At 36.3% G+C, this 12,729-nt stretch overlaps 1 protein-coding gene across 7 annotated transcripts in view; it reads right to left on the bottom strand.

The window, feature by feature from the left end:
• Positions 1–12,729, bottom strand: part of AHI1 (Abelson helper integration site 1) — a 225,402-nt gene that overhangs the window by 116,876 nt on the left and 95,797 nt on the right. For all 7 annotated transcript variants that reach the window (XR_009354625.1, XR_009354624.1, XM_059177484.1 and 4 more), the window contains one exon: positions 3,078–3,195. Coding sequence is in view for 5 of the 7 variants with exons in the window: in XM_059177484.1 (XP_059033467.1) it covers positions 3,078–3,195 (118 nt within the window). In the remaining 2 variants the exon portion in view is untranslated. The remainder of the gene's footprint in view (positions 1–3,077; positions 3,196–12,729) is intronic.

Below are 12,729 nucleotides of genomic sequence, written 5' to 3'. Positions count from 1 at the left end.
TTTCTTGCTCTTTTTTTTTTTTTTAAGGATTTTATTTATTTATTTATTTATTTGAGAGAGAGCACAAGCGAGAAAGCACAAGCAGTGGGAGGGGCTGAGGGACAGGGAGAAGGAGCCTCCCCACTGAGCAGGGATCCTGGTGGGGCTCAATCTGAGGATCTGGGGATGATGACCTGAGCTGAAGACAGACACTTAACCAAGTAAGCCACCCAGGTACCCATAAAAAGCTTTTCTTTATACTGTACAAAGCCAAACATCTACAGATATGACTTGAATATTTACATAGGTTTTCAAGTAAGATTTTTATCTTTAAACATCATCTACATTAGTTTTTGTAATCTTTATTTTTTAAGATTTTATTTATTTATTTTAGATAGAGAGAGAGAGAATGCGCGAGCACCAGTGCACACACATGTAGTGGCAGAGAGGGTTGGGGGCCTCGATCCCATGACCTTGAGATCATGACCTGATCAGAAATCAAGAGCTGATGCTTAACCGGCTAAGCCAACCAGGCCCCCTGTTTTTGTAGTCTTGTATTTCAGATACTAATATACACAGACTCTTATATTTCAGATTCTAATAGATTTCTTGTATAGTCAGGAACGTTTAACTGTTTATCCCTTTTAAAAGCTCATTTGAATACTGAATAGAAATCACAGATTTTTTTTTTAAGATCTTATTTATTTATTTGACAGACAGAGAGAGAGAGATGGAGAAAGACAGCACCAGCAGGGAGAGCGGCATGCAGAGGGAGAGGGAGAAGCAGATCCCCCAACATGGGGCTCTATCTCAGGACCCTAGGATCTTGACCTAAGCTGGAGGCAGATGCTTAACTGTCTGAGCCACCCAGGAGTCCCTAAAATCACAGAATTTTTAAGACAGAAACTCACTAAATCCAGAATTTTTAAGAATTTTTAAGACAGAAACTCACTAAATCCAGAGCCCTCATTTATCTGTAGGGATAAGAAAACAGGCCTGAAAAAAATTTCTCAAGATTGTACAGTCATGTAGAAATGGAGCCAGGTGTAGAAACTAGTTCATCTGTTTTCTACTACATGATTCTTTTCCACAAAGATAAACTTCTTAAGGAATAAAATCGATTAATTTGGCCATTTTGCAATGGACTACATATTCTGCGTCTATAAGCTTTCTATACAGTGATATCTCAATAAATTTTACAGGAAGGCTATGCCTTAAAATGAGGTCAAGCATATTAGTAACTAAAACAGTCATGTGAAGCAGTGTTACCATGTATTACGTGGTTTGATGGTAATGCTTCTGAGAGCGGGCACACACACAGAAATGTGCATGATAGAAATGCTATACTTAAGAGCTATATGGCCACAGAAAGCTAAAGGTCAATGGACCAAAGCCTATGTACAATGGTGAAGTTTGTACAACTTCCCTTTATCATATCTAGCTTTCCTTTTATTCTTTACCTGTTTCAGTGGTAATCCTTCCTCCCATTTCAAAAGGCTTCCTACATATCCTTATTTTTCCCTTTATGAAATAGGAAAGAAGGGGCGCCTGGGTGGCTCAGTGGATGAAATAGGAAAGAATTTTATTTCTATTATCTTCACCTTGTTTGCTGACAAACTTAAGATACTACTTGAATGAATTTTAATCAATATATTATAACTCTACCACACAATTCTACACTTTTGATCCTGAAGTGTGGAATCCTGGATTTGTTCCCAGAAGAATTTTAGACCTCAGCAGGAAGATGGCAGGAATCAAGTGGTGGAGACCAGTTGTCTCCCTCCTGGTCATTAAAATGACATGATCTGAAGGCAAACCAAGTATCTAGATGGGGTGCAGAGAGTAAGAGTCTAAAGGGGTGGCATGGACTGTGACTCTACTGTGCCTAAGAATGACCAACGCTGCTGTTCCAACTTCTGGCACACATCTGAAACATTAGAAATTTAAAATTTCTAAGGTTTGGGATAACTTCGTTATTATAGTGATTTGTAATTGGAATTGAAAGTTTGTGTGAAGCTAGCATGCACACTCATCATGTTTATAAGTATGTTACATGCAGAGGGTGCCTTATGCTTACAAAGTGTTTTCGTATGTGCGTTGTGACTTGAACTCAAACACCATCAAGTGTAAACATCATTTCCACTTTCAAATCAAGATTTAAGGGGATGACGGTAATAAAAGGCACAGCCAAGACTGAATACAAGAATTCTTAATCCAAGTATGTTCTCACTGTAATGTGTAACTTATACAGCAACAGTAAAATACAATAATATTAAATAGCTTCCATATATAACTCCAAACACTTTTAAAGTAGAAAAGTAATATGGTTCCCAAATTTCTAAATAAATTACGTTGTTCTTTTGAAGCTCAATTCATTATAATCTCTTTGTCAAAGATAATAATTTTGTTCTCTGCTGTCTCACCTTTCTAAAAGAATTCAGTAGAAAAAATCTGTGCAAACATACAGCTTAATGAGCAGAAATCGTCTTCTTTAATTACCCAAAATATACATTTCTCACCTTGATGCTTTTTCTTTGACATCCTGTGAAAATCTTATTCAAATAAATTTAAAACATTAGCCTAAAAATTTGCAACTGCACAGTTTGTTTCAACTCAGTGATTCATGCAGATTTTTATAAGTAGCTTCTTTGCATAGCTTATTAATTTGCCAACCTTGAAGAAACATAGTATCACTGGCAGGTTGTATCCTGTTTCTTCTCAAATGTATTTTACCTTGGTTTTTCTTGAAATGAGTTATAGAATGGGATTATTCATCAACTATGGCTCCTTTATCAAAGGGAAAGTGAATCAGATTTCATATTACACAGATTTAAGATTTACATGTTTTGCTACTTTAAAATTATTTTCTGCTCAATAAAATAGAGCTTTAGAGTATCCACTATTAAAGTTACCAAATTCAAATTTGCTTTTAAAAGAATTTTAGTGATTATAAAGAAAAAAGATGCTAGAATATCATTCAAGTGCGAAAACTGACCATTACAAAGCTATGAGCTGTATTTCTGAAGTGAAATAAAGGATATTCATAAAAAATAGCATCTGCACATTTAAAAGAATACTCAAAATAAGAAAGGGCTCACCGGGCTGAGGGAAACCAGACTGAGGTAGAATCTGATGAGCGGCCAGCATGTCTGACTGTTTTAACTTAGACTGCTGTGAGGAGGCTGACGTTGAAGAAAAGGAGAGATTTTTGTTGACCTGTAATAGGAAAGGCAAATCAGAACCAAAGTGTAATTTCCTGGGTTACTGATGCAAAAACTGGATGAGAAATATTTGCCTGCGATGCAAACCAGGTCACATGGCAGATCAAAACAAATGGTAAGGATTTATATGCTTAGCTTTTAAGGTTTACAGAATAGAATCATTTTTATCAAGGAAGGAGTACAGTGGTAATGAAAGCGTCACTGTATGAAAGTACATCTGCCTTACCAAAACAAATCTGCTTATCGTGAAATTGACATTATTAATAACTTAAATAGAGTGGTCTTAAAAGTTATTCAAGACAGGTAAAAATTAAAAGTGACCCCACTTCCGACTTTCAATTAAGAAAGTTAAAATGTTTCACAGTTACACTTCTTCAGCATTTTGAGAACTAGCAGGTCCTTCCTTTTTAGAGACTGCACAGAAAACTCCTATAATACTCATGTTTACACACATCATGGTGACACGGGTAACAGAGCTGTAACCTCACTTGCCAAATGGAATAGCTATCATTGCATCAAAAACACTTATTCTTAAGGCACTGTTTAAAAACAATATTGATCTAATGATGAAGCAAAATTTCTGTAAGTAAATACAATGCTCTATAACACAAGAAGCTTACTATGACTAACTGAATACAATATTGTCCTCCAGAAATGACACCTGTAACAAATACAACATTGTAACTATAGCTTTTGTAGGAAAACAAAGAACAGCTCACAAAGAAAGTTTTACATGTAAATTTATCTTGTAACTTTGAATTAATTTTGGCAATGATCTAGTCTCTTGTCTGATTATTATTCATTACTTATTTTTTGAAAATCAGGATAAAAATTTTCAGAAATCAGGATAAAAATGTGATCTAATTCTGAAAGATTTGGAAGTCTGAATTTCTAATTTACTGCAAAATGTAACCTGTAACTTGTCAACTAATAAATGATAGTTTACGGCATATAAACGCTAATATATGAAAACAGCTGCCTTCTCTCATTGTAAAAAATAATCAAAATTCCCTTTTGATGTGCTACATAGTAGTGGATTATGATTATTACATGTCCTTTATCTGACTCATCATTTATATAATGTTTGTAAATGCTTCTCTTCTTTCAGTGACAGTAAATGGTATATCTTAGATTAAGCTTTTTTCTTGAAGCAAAGGGCTTTTACATAGTTGGTGAAAAAGTCTACAATCATTAAGACCATATGACAATATAGTTCTAAAGTTGGTAAACTGTTGTGATATTATTTTTCAAAAAGCAAAAATATTTTTCAAAGTAGTTATATGGGGTCAAATACCACACCAGTGCTAAAAAAATTATCCAGCTTTAAAAATTCTATCAGAATCTATTATTAAACACTGACCGAAATTAATGGTGACTTTATAGTAATATAATACGTAAAGTAACAATGAAATCATCTCACATCTTTGAGCTTTATTTCCATCTTAAAGCACAGAAAATAAAAATAAAAACAGTAAGCATGCTTCAGTGAGAAATGTGCTGGAGGAACAATAAAGATGAACTGGTATAATAAATTACCATTTACATATGTGAGACATAAAGCCCTAAATAACATATTAAATAAAAAACAGATTTAAATTGAGTATGTTGGCAAAGGGAAGCCATAGGACACTACACAAATAAAGTTCTATAGAAATACTGGTTATTAACATCACTAGAAATCAGAGTAATTAGGGATATGTAATTTAGTACAATGATGCAGTAAATATTTCAGGGAGCTATGCTTTTAAATGGAAGTACTATATACAGTGATATATTTATCATTTAACAATTTAATCCACTTCTCTTTTTAGAATCATTTTCAGTTTTACTTCTGCGTTCTTAAAAATTTTTATCCTACATGTCAAACAATGCATTTTGAAAGCTGGTACAAAAGAACAGGTGTATGCTGGGGATGGGGACGGACACACACACACACACACAGAGTCTTTTCAGTCTTCCTTTTCAGATATTTACTTGTGCTAAAACAAAAAGAACACCAGGAAAGCTAGAATAGGATACTTGTCTCTGCTCAAAGAGAGAAACTTTACAGTTTCTTCCTAAGCATTTTTAAAATTCTGCTCTTCTTGACACATTTTTGAAGAGACTATCTTATATCTATGAAATGGTAATTGGGAACATACGGCAGATTTCAAAGGTTTTGGACAGTTGTTAATTATTACAGTGACTTAAAATTAGTACTCAAAGTATTTTCAAAGCTAGCCTATACACATTCACTACTTAGAGGGAGAAAAATAATAATAACCATTAAATAGAGTGAAGCAATATCTATTTTTGTAATACATGCTGTGGAAAAGAATTGCTTAATAATTTTACAACAACAGAAAGGTTGGCTAAGATAGTCTACCCTACACGAATCTGCCCTCTTTTCACAACACGCTTTTCTGCTTGCTTCATGCAAAAACCACAGTCTGTCAAAGTCAGTTTAATACCTCCAAACTGGGGAAAACAAAAAGCATAAAAATTTGATGAAATTCATAATAGAAAAAAAGAAAAAGTATCACCTGAATTTCTGTCAAGTTAATCACAAAAATGTTTTTGGCTACTCTTTCAGAGCAGAAGCAGCTTTGTGCAAAACATGCAAACACTAATTCTCCAAGAGGAGGTTAGTTTTCATATTTAAAAAGTCACTGTCCTGATCTAAAACTGAGGGCACAACACTGAACAAGCTAACAATTAATTTCTTTTTTGGTGATTATCTAAACTATGAAACCTTTGGGAGATACATAACACTCATTTTCATATACACTTATAAGTCTAATCATCTTAGCTGATTTTAGATCACATGCTACATTCACCTGAAGAATTGTTTTTAAAATTTCAAGCTGTGAAGACACCTCCAATTGGTTTTAAATTGTAACTTGAAACATGATAACACTGTCTATATACTCACGTTTGCAAATTTTTCCCCCTTCTTCCTGCAGAAGGCTGTTTTTTTCCATTAAATTGGAAAAACAATACAGTTAATACTTTAATTTGAGGATAGTTCTGGTTGCCAAAACCCCCCAATACCCAGAAAATGTTTTATGGCAAAACAAATGTCTATTATAAAAATTAGAATCCCAGTAATTAAAGAACATATGAAACAGAAAACCTGAGCCACAGTGAGATTGAAGGCAACTGAAGGCAGTTATCAATATTCTAGCACTATAAATTTAAAGCAGCTTAAGTTCTTGTGATTTCCAGGTAAAACTTAACAAATGAGTAGCCTTTGGTGTCATAAAGAGAAATTCAAACATGAGTTCTACTTCTCTAGATATTTTCCTTATAAATTACTATAGTGACATGAAGGATTAGGAAGAAACACAGTTCCTGCTGGAAGAGAAATTTCTACAGTGGGATAAGGTGCCAGAAAATCTCCCCTCAAATCAGTTCATCACAACTGCATGAACTAAAACCAGAATTCCAATTTGAATCAGTTATAATGAAGTTGAGTTTTTCAGTACTTAATGCAGACCTTTTGAGCCTCTAATATATATATACCAAGGACTGATAGTGCAAGATGATTAATGGGACTCCCCTGTGTAAAACTTAAAATTAAGATTTGGTGCTGGTTCAAACCATCTACCCAACAACATGCCTTAGTCAAAGTCAATTTACCTCAATATATTTTGATTTTCTTCAAACTTTTGCCTCTTTTCTTAACATATTTCCTTACTTCATAGAGAAAATTTGGTCTTCAACCCTCTGAAATCTTCATTTTCAAACTTATGAAAGAATATACATCTTGCCTCCACCTTCGATGTCTTTTCTTCTAGTGTCCTTCTGTTCGAGATTAGTACCTCCGTCTATTCCCTTGGGGATACTTAAAGTTCTTCATAATTCTTTCAAATTCTCTACTGGCTGTTCCCTTATAGGATATAAGCACAGATCTTTCTGCTTCAGTATAAAAACAAATAGCAAACAATCAAAAACTCTCTCAATGATTCCATAATTTCCTTAAGCTTCACTAAAAGCTACACTCCTTGAAAAACAGCACATAACTACTACCCATTTAACTTAAACATTCAGTCTCAACCAAGTACAACTAAGCTTTTCTCCACCAGAAGACTAAATCTGAAGTTAAAGTCACCACACCCAAGACTTCAAATGGTCAGTTAACAGACTGATTTAAGCAGCTAGGATCTCTAACACTGCCCATTGCTCTCCTCCCTTTTTCTGGAAAACTATTTTCTGTTGGTTTATCCTGCCACTGCTTATCAGGGCTGTTTGCTAGACCCACTGGACCTTCTTTTCCCTCACACTGCAAGCTTACCCTGGGCAGCAACATTTGTTTTCATCACTTCATCTGCCAACTATGCTGATGTTTCTTTTTCTTTCTTTCTTTCTTTCCCTTCCTTCATTCCTTCCTCCCTCCCTTTCTTTTTTATTATTATGTTCAGTTAGCCAACATAGATTACGTCATTAGTTTCAGAAGTAGTGTTCAATAACACCCAGTGCTCATCACAAGACGTTTTTTAAATCCCAAACTCTTCCAATCAGTAGGTTTAAGACTAAACCAACTTTTCCTTGACTATTTACTTCCTCAGGAAAGCTTTGCTATCCACCTAAGTTGCCGTGGCCAGAAAGGTGGGAAGCCTATACTGCCATCTCACTCTCCACAGAGAATCAGTCACAAAGTCAATTAGGTGCTCTGACACCTGACCTCATTCTTTCTCCAGTCAGTGCTTTGGGTCAGGCCTCCTCTCTGCTTGCAAACTACTGCAGTCGCCTCTGGATTTGTTTTCCCTATCTCCTGTTTCTCTAATTCTTCTGCACTGCTGACAACATGCTCTTTCTAAAATGCTAATTTTATTCAGTAACATTTCTGGTTAAAACCCACCATCAGTTATTCTACTAGGTAAAGTTCATAGTTTTTAGACTGACATACAAAACTTTCCATATTCTAACAACTAGCTAGCTCTCCAACCTTATGGCTCCTTTTCTTATTTTCCGGCTACAACAAAATGCATGGAGCTCTGCAGAACCGCCAGGCTGTTTCATGTCCCTGTGACTCAGCTCTTACTATTCCATTTCCAGGAATGGGCTTTCCCTTAGGCGCCATCTTCCTGGTGAATGCCAAATCCTTTTTCAAGCTTTAGCTCAAGTATTACATCATGTGTGAAAAGCCTTTCGGATTCTCCCAGGAGAATTTACTCCCTTCCCTGTCTCTCCACTATGTCTTGTGTATTTTCTATCTTCTATTATCACAACACCAGTAACACTTTCGTGTGCTTATGTATTTAGTTAATTACCATCCACCAAACTGTAGTCTTCTTGAGGGTAAAGAACCAATTTTTGTTCATCTTTCTTTAGTAAATAACTCATATAGCACTAATAAGAACTGCATGGAAGTCAAATGACTTAATATACATGTGAAAGGAGTAGATGTTTACTGTCTTGCCCAAACTTAACATGGTATTTGTGTTGAACCACTATTCTATGCAAATCTCAACCTAATTTTTACCTCTTCATGATAAAAATACCCAAATTTGTTTTAGGAGATTAAAAAATTATCTTCTCTGGATTCTCTATTTTTTAAACCTTTTTATTTTTCAGACTTCCCAAATCTTTTTTTTTTTAAGATTTTATTTACTTGACATGAGAGAGAGAGTATGGGCAGGGGCAGCAGCAGGGAGAGGGCAAAGCAGACTCCCTACTCATTGGGCTTGACCACAGGACCCTGGGACCATGACCTGAGCCAAAGGCAAGCGATTCACTGACTGAGCCACCCAGGCAACCCCCAAATCTAACTTTTTAATGATAAAAATTAGAGAATAAAAGGCTTAAGTGTAAGGAACATATTAAAATACATGGTTTAATACTCAAATTTAAATCTAGAAATGAATGTGTGAAATAATAGAAAAAAAAAATATTGGTTTCTGGCTCCAGTACCTGGCACAGAGCTCCTAAAACCCTGTGATTTCCTAAGTGATAAAACTAGTAGGAGGATCTTTTGTTCTAGTATTTGGTCTTTGACTCTGGTTCCACACACTGAGTTCCTAACATATCTTGGAATTTCCTGGGTGACAGAAATGTCTTTTGTTCTGCTAAAGTGACTCTTGATGTGCTCTTTCTCTCCAGAAAGACCAAGCCATGATTAGAAACTTGGAATTTTTAGCCCATCCTTCATTTTCCAGAGAGAGGAGAGGGGCTAGAAATGAAATTATAACTGACCATGCCCACCTGAAGAAACCTCCATAAAACTCCCCATCATATGGGGTCTGGAGAGCTTCCAGGGTGGTGAACACATAGGAATGCTGGAGAGCGGTGCCTACAGAGGTCATGGAAGCTCCAGGACCCTTCCCACATACTTTGCCCTATGCAGCTCTTCCATCTGGATGTTTATCTGTATCCTTTATAATAAACTGGCAAATAGTAAGTAATTTGTTTTCCTGAGTTCTTAGTTAGCTGCTCCAGCAAATTAATTGAAACTGAGGAACTGTCATGTCTCCAATTTATAGCTGATTGGTCAGAAATACAGGTAACAACCTGGACCTGCAAATAACATTGGAAATGGCAGGGGTGGGGGCAGGGAGAGCAGGTGAAGTATTGTGGGACTGAGTCCTTAACTTGTGGGATCTGCCAATCTGCTACCATTCCCGGGTACATAGAGTCAAAACGGAGTCAAATTGTAGAACATCACCAGCTGGGATTGCAGAGAACCACTTGGTGTGGGGAAAACCACAGCACATTTGGTGTCAGAAGTGTTTCAGGTACTGGTAGCAGTGCAAGAGTAAAGGAGACACTTAGGAGAAAACCTGGCTTTTCCTAACACAGGACTTTTTCTAAAATTTCCAGGAATGAAATTCCGTAATTTTAGTGGCCTGTTGTAGCTCGTAGCACTCCTACAGTCAAGCCAGTCTCCCAAATACTGTCAAAATAACAATACTTGATTTGCTATTATCCAGTTTTGGAATGACATAAAGAAATAATTACGAGCATTAAAAACAAATTATTAAAAAGAAACTGTCCAAAAAACTGCATACTATTAATCTATTCAAATTTCAAATATTTAAACTTTTTTTTAGGAGATTAAAAAAATTACCTTCTCTGGATTCTCTATTTTTTAAACTTTTTTACTTTTCAGTGAACAAATGTTCTAAGATATATCTGACTGTAATTATTACTTTACTTGTATAAAATTATTCGACTAAACATAATTAATAAACTTTAGCTTGGTTGCCTTTATATTCTTCTTGGGTAGGGGATATTAATAATTAAACAAACAAATAAATAGAGTTTCATGGCATTAATAAGTAGACAGAGGAGTTTGAAAATTCAGAAATACAAGATCAGAGGTTGAGGCAATACTACGTAGAGCTGAGAAAAAGGAAAGAAGGAAGGGAGGGAAAACAGCGAGGAAGAGGGAAGATGGGAGGAAGGGAGCATGGCAGACTGGAAGGAAAGAAGGAGAGAAAGCAGAGAGAGTTGGTTCTCCCTGAGGCAATTCATAATTGAATTCACAGAGACAGGCAGAATCAATGATAATTTAAGGAAGAGTAGGCCCAAATATATCACATGCCAGGTATGAATATAAACATGTTTGGAAACATAAGAAAAACAAATTCATTATGTTTATGAGGAATAATACAAAGCTTAATGGAAACAGATTCCAGCTAATACCATTTCTGATATACTTCAATCCAACCCCAAGCACAGAAAGGAGCAAAAAAATTTGTAAATTATGAATTCATATATAGATATTTTAAGGGCTCTATCAGTTCAGAGCAATACAAGACTTCTAATACCAGTTACTATCTTCGAGCAATCGGATGATTGCTCTGTATCTAAGTAAGCATCTACCCAGTTTCTACCTACGTGCTGATCAGAAGGGATGAAAATCCCTTCTCTTAAGGCCAGTGTCTCCGTGAGCATTCAGGACTACATCTCCTCTCACTTTTTCAAGGACTTGGGTCCAGCAATTACCACCTCCATGGGAATTCTTCTCCATCACCACTGAATTATCGCAATCAGCAGGGAAGTATGCTTTAATATTGTCCACTTAAGATTCCTCTTCGGTCCCTGTTTCTTTGCTCCCCAGTCAAAATTTATGGGCTTCCATTTAGTCCTTTACTCACTTCAATTGTGCTTTTGTCTCTGTCACATATTGAAATGGTTTTCATCAAGGTATCCAGAGGACACCATCAAGCCGAATACAATTGTCAATTCCCTCATTTTCTCTGTAGCACGTGACAGTTCACCACTCTTCTTTCTTGAAATACTCTCCTTTAGGCTTCCCTGACACCCCCTTCTCCTGGACAAGTGCCTCAGGGTTTTAGCTATCTCTCCCCAGGTGATGTTATCCAATCTGACAGATTAAAAATATAGAGCACTAGCCCTGAGTTTCCTGAGTCTTGAGACTCAGAAATTCAATTGTCTATTAGACAACTACATCCATGTCCAAAACTCCACTCCTAAAATTGCTCCCCCCACTCCAGCATTCCTCTTTAAAAAGCACTACTAGCATCTGTACAACTGCTGGAAGTGACAACAGTTTCTTCACTTACACCGCATCCAACCCATCACTGAGCTGTGTTAAATTTACTTCCAAAATGTATCGCAATTTTGTCCATTGCCTGCATCTTCATTATTGCCACTGGTAAATTAATTAAACAGGAGGCCAAGAGTCTGAGGCAGTTCTAATGCCATGGTGGCAAGGCTTACAGGTTACAGAAACAAGCCCAAATGTAAGACTGTAAATACCTCAAGGTTACAAAATCAAAATCTAAGGACAACCAATCACCAACAGCCAATTAGGCTTTAAAATATGGCCAATCTATAATTTCCTTGCTTTGCTTCAGTCTTTCCTATATAAAAGTCTTTCCTCAGTTCCTGCCTATGGAACACTTCTAACCACTTCCAGTTTGGGACTATGCCATTCAAATCAAATTTTTTTTTTAAAGATTTTACTTATTTATTTGACAGAGAGAGTGAGAGACACAAGCAGGCAGAGCAGCAGAGGGAGAGGGAGAAGCAGGCTCCCCACTGAGCAGGGAGCCTGATGCGGGGCTCGATCCCAGTACCCTGGGATCACGACCCGAGCCGAAGGCAGTCGCCTAACCGACTGAGCCACCCAGGCACCCCCCAAATCAATTTTTTTGTTTAAACTTATTGATTTATTAAAATTTTTAATAGCTATCTGTTTATCTTTTATCATTCTTAGTCCAGGCTACCATCTCCTCTTGGATTACCATAAAAGTCAGCCAACTGATCTCTCTACTTGGAAGACTTATTCCCCTTTTAAAATCTATTCTCACATTCTCCCCAACTTAATATCTCCATCACTGCTTCTCCGATTAAACCAATACCAAAAACTTTACTGAAGGTTTAGCAGAACATGTCACCCTCAAATATGCCTCTTTGGCATAAGGATTATTTTTGAGAAACTGCAGATACTGGAGAAGCTCTGAGAACAAGTATAGAAGCTGTCCTTTAACAAGAGAAATTTAAACTAAAAAGGGGGCCTCTAGTTGGAAGAGAGCTGTGCCCAGAAAACTTTTTCACCTCCTTCATTTACCAAACAGTTCCT

The sequence above is a fragment of the Mustela lutreola genome, chromosome 6 (genome assembly GCF_030435805.1).
Source record: "Mustela lutreola isolate mMusLut2 chromosome 6, mMusLut2.pri, whole genome shotgun sequence".
Taxonomy (NCBI): Eukaryota; Metazoa; Chordata; class Mammalia; order Carnivora; family Mustelidae; genus Mustela; species Mustela lutreola.
The sequence above is the reverse complement of the archived record's forward strand: the minus strand, read 5'-3'. Positions and strand labels throughout refer to the sequence as shown.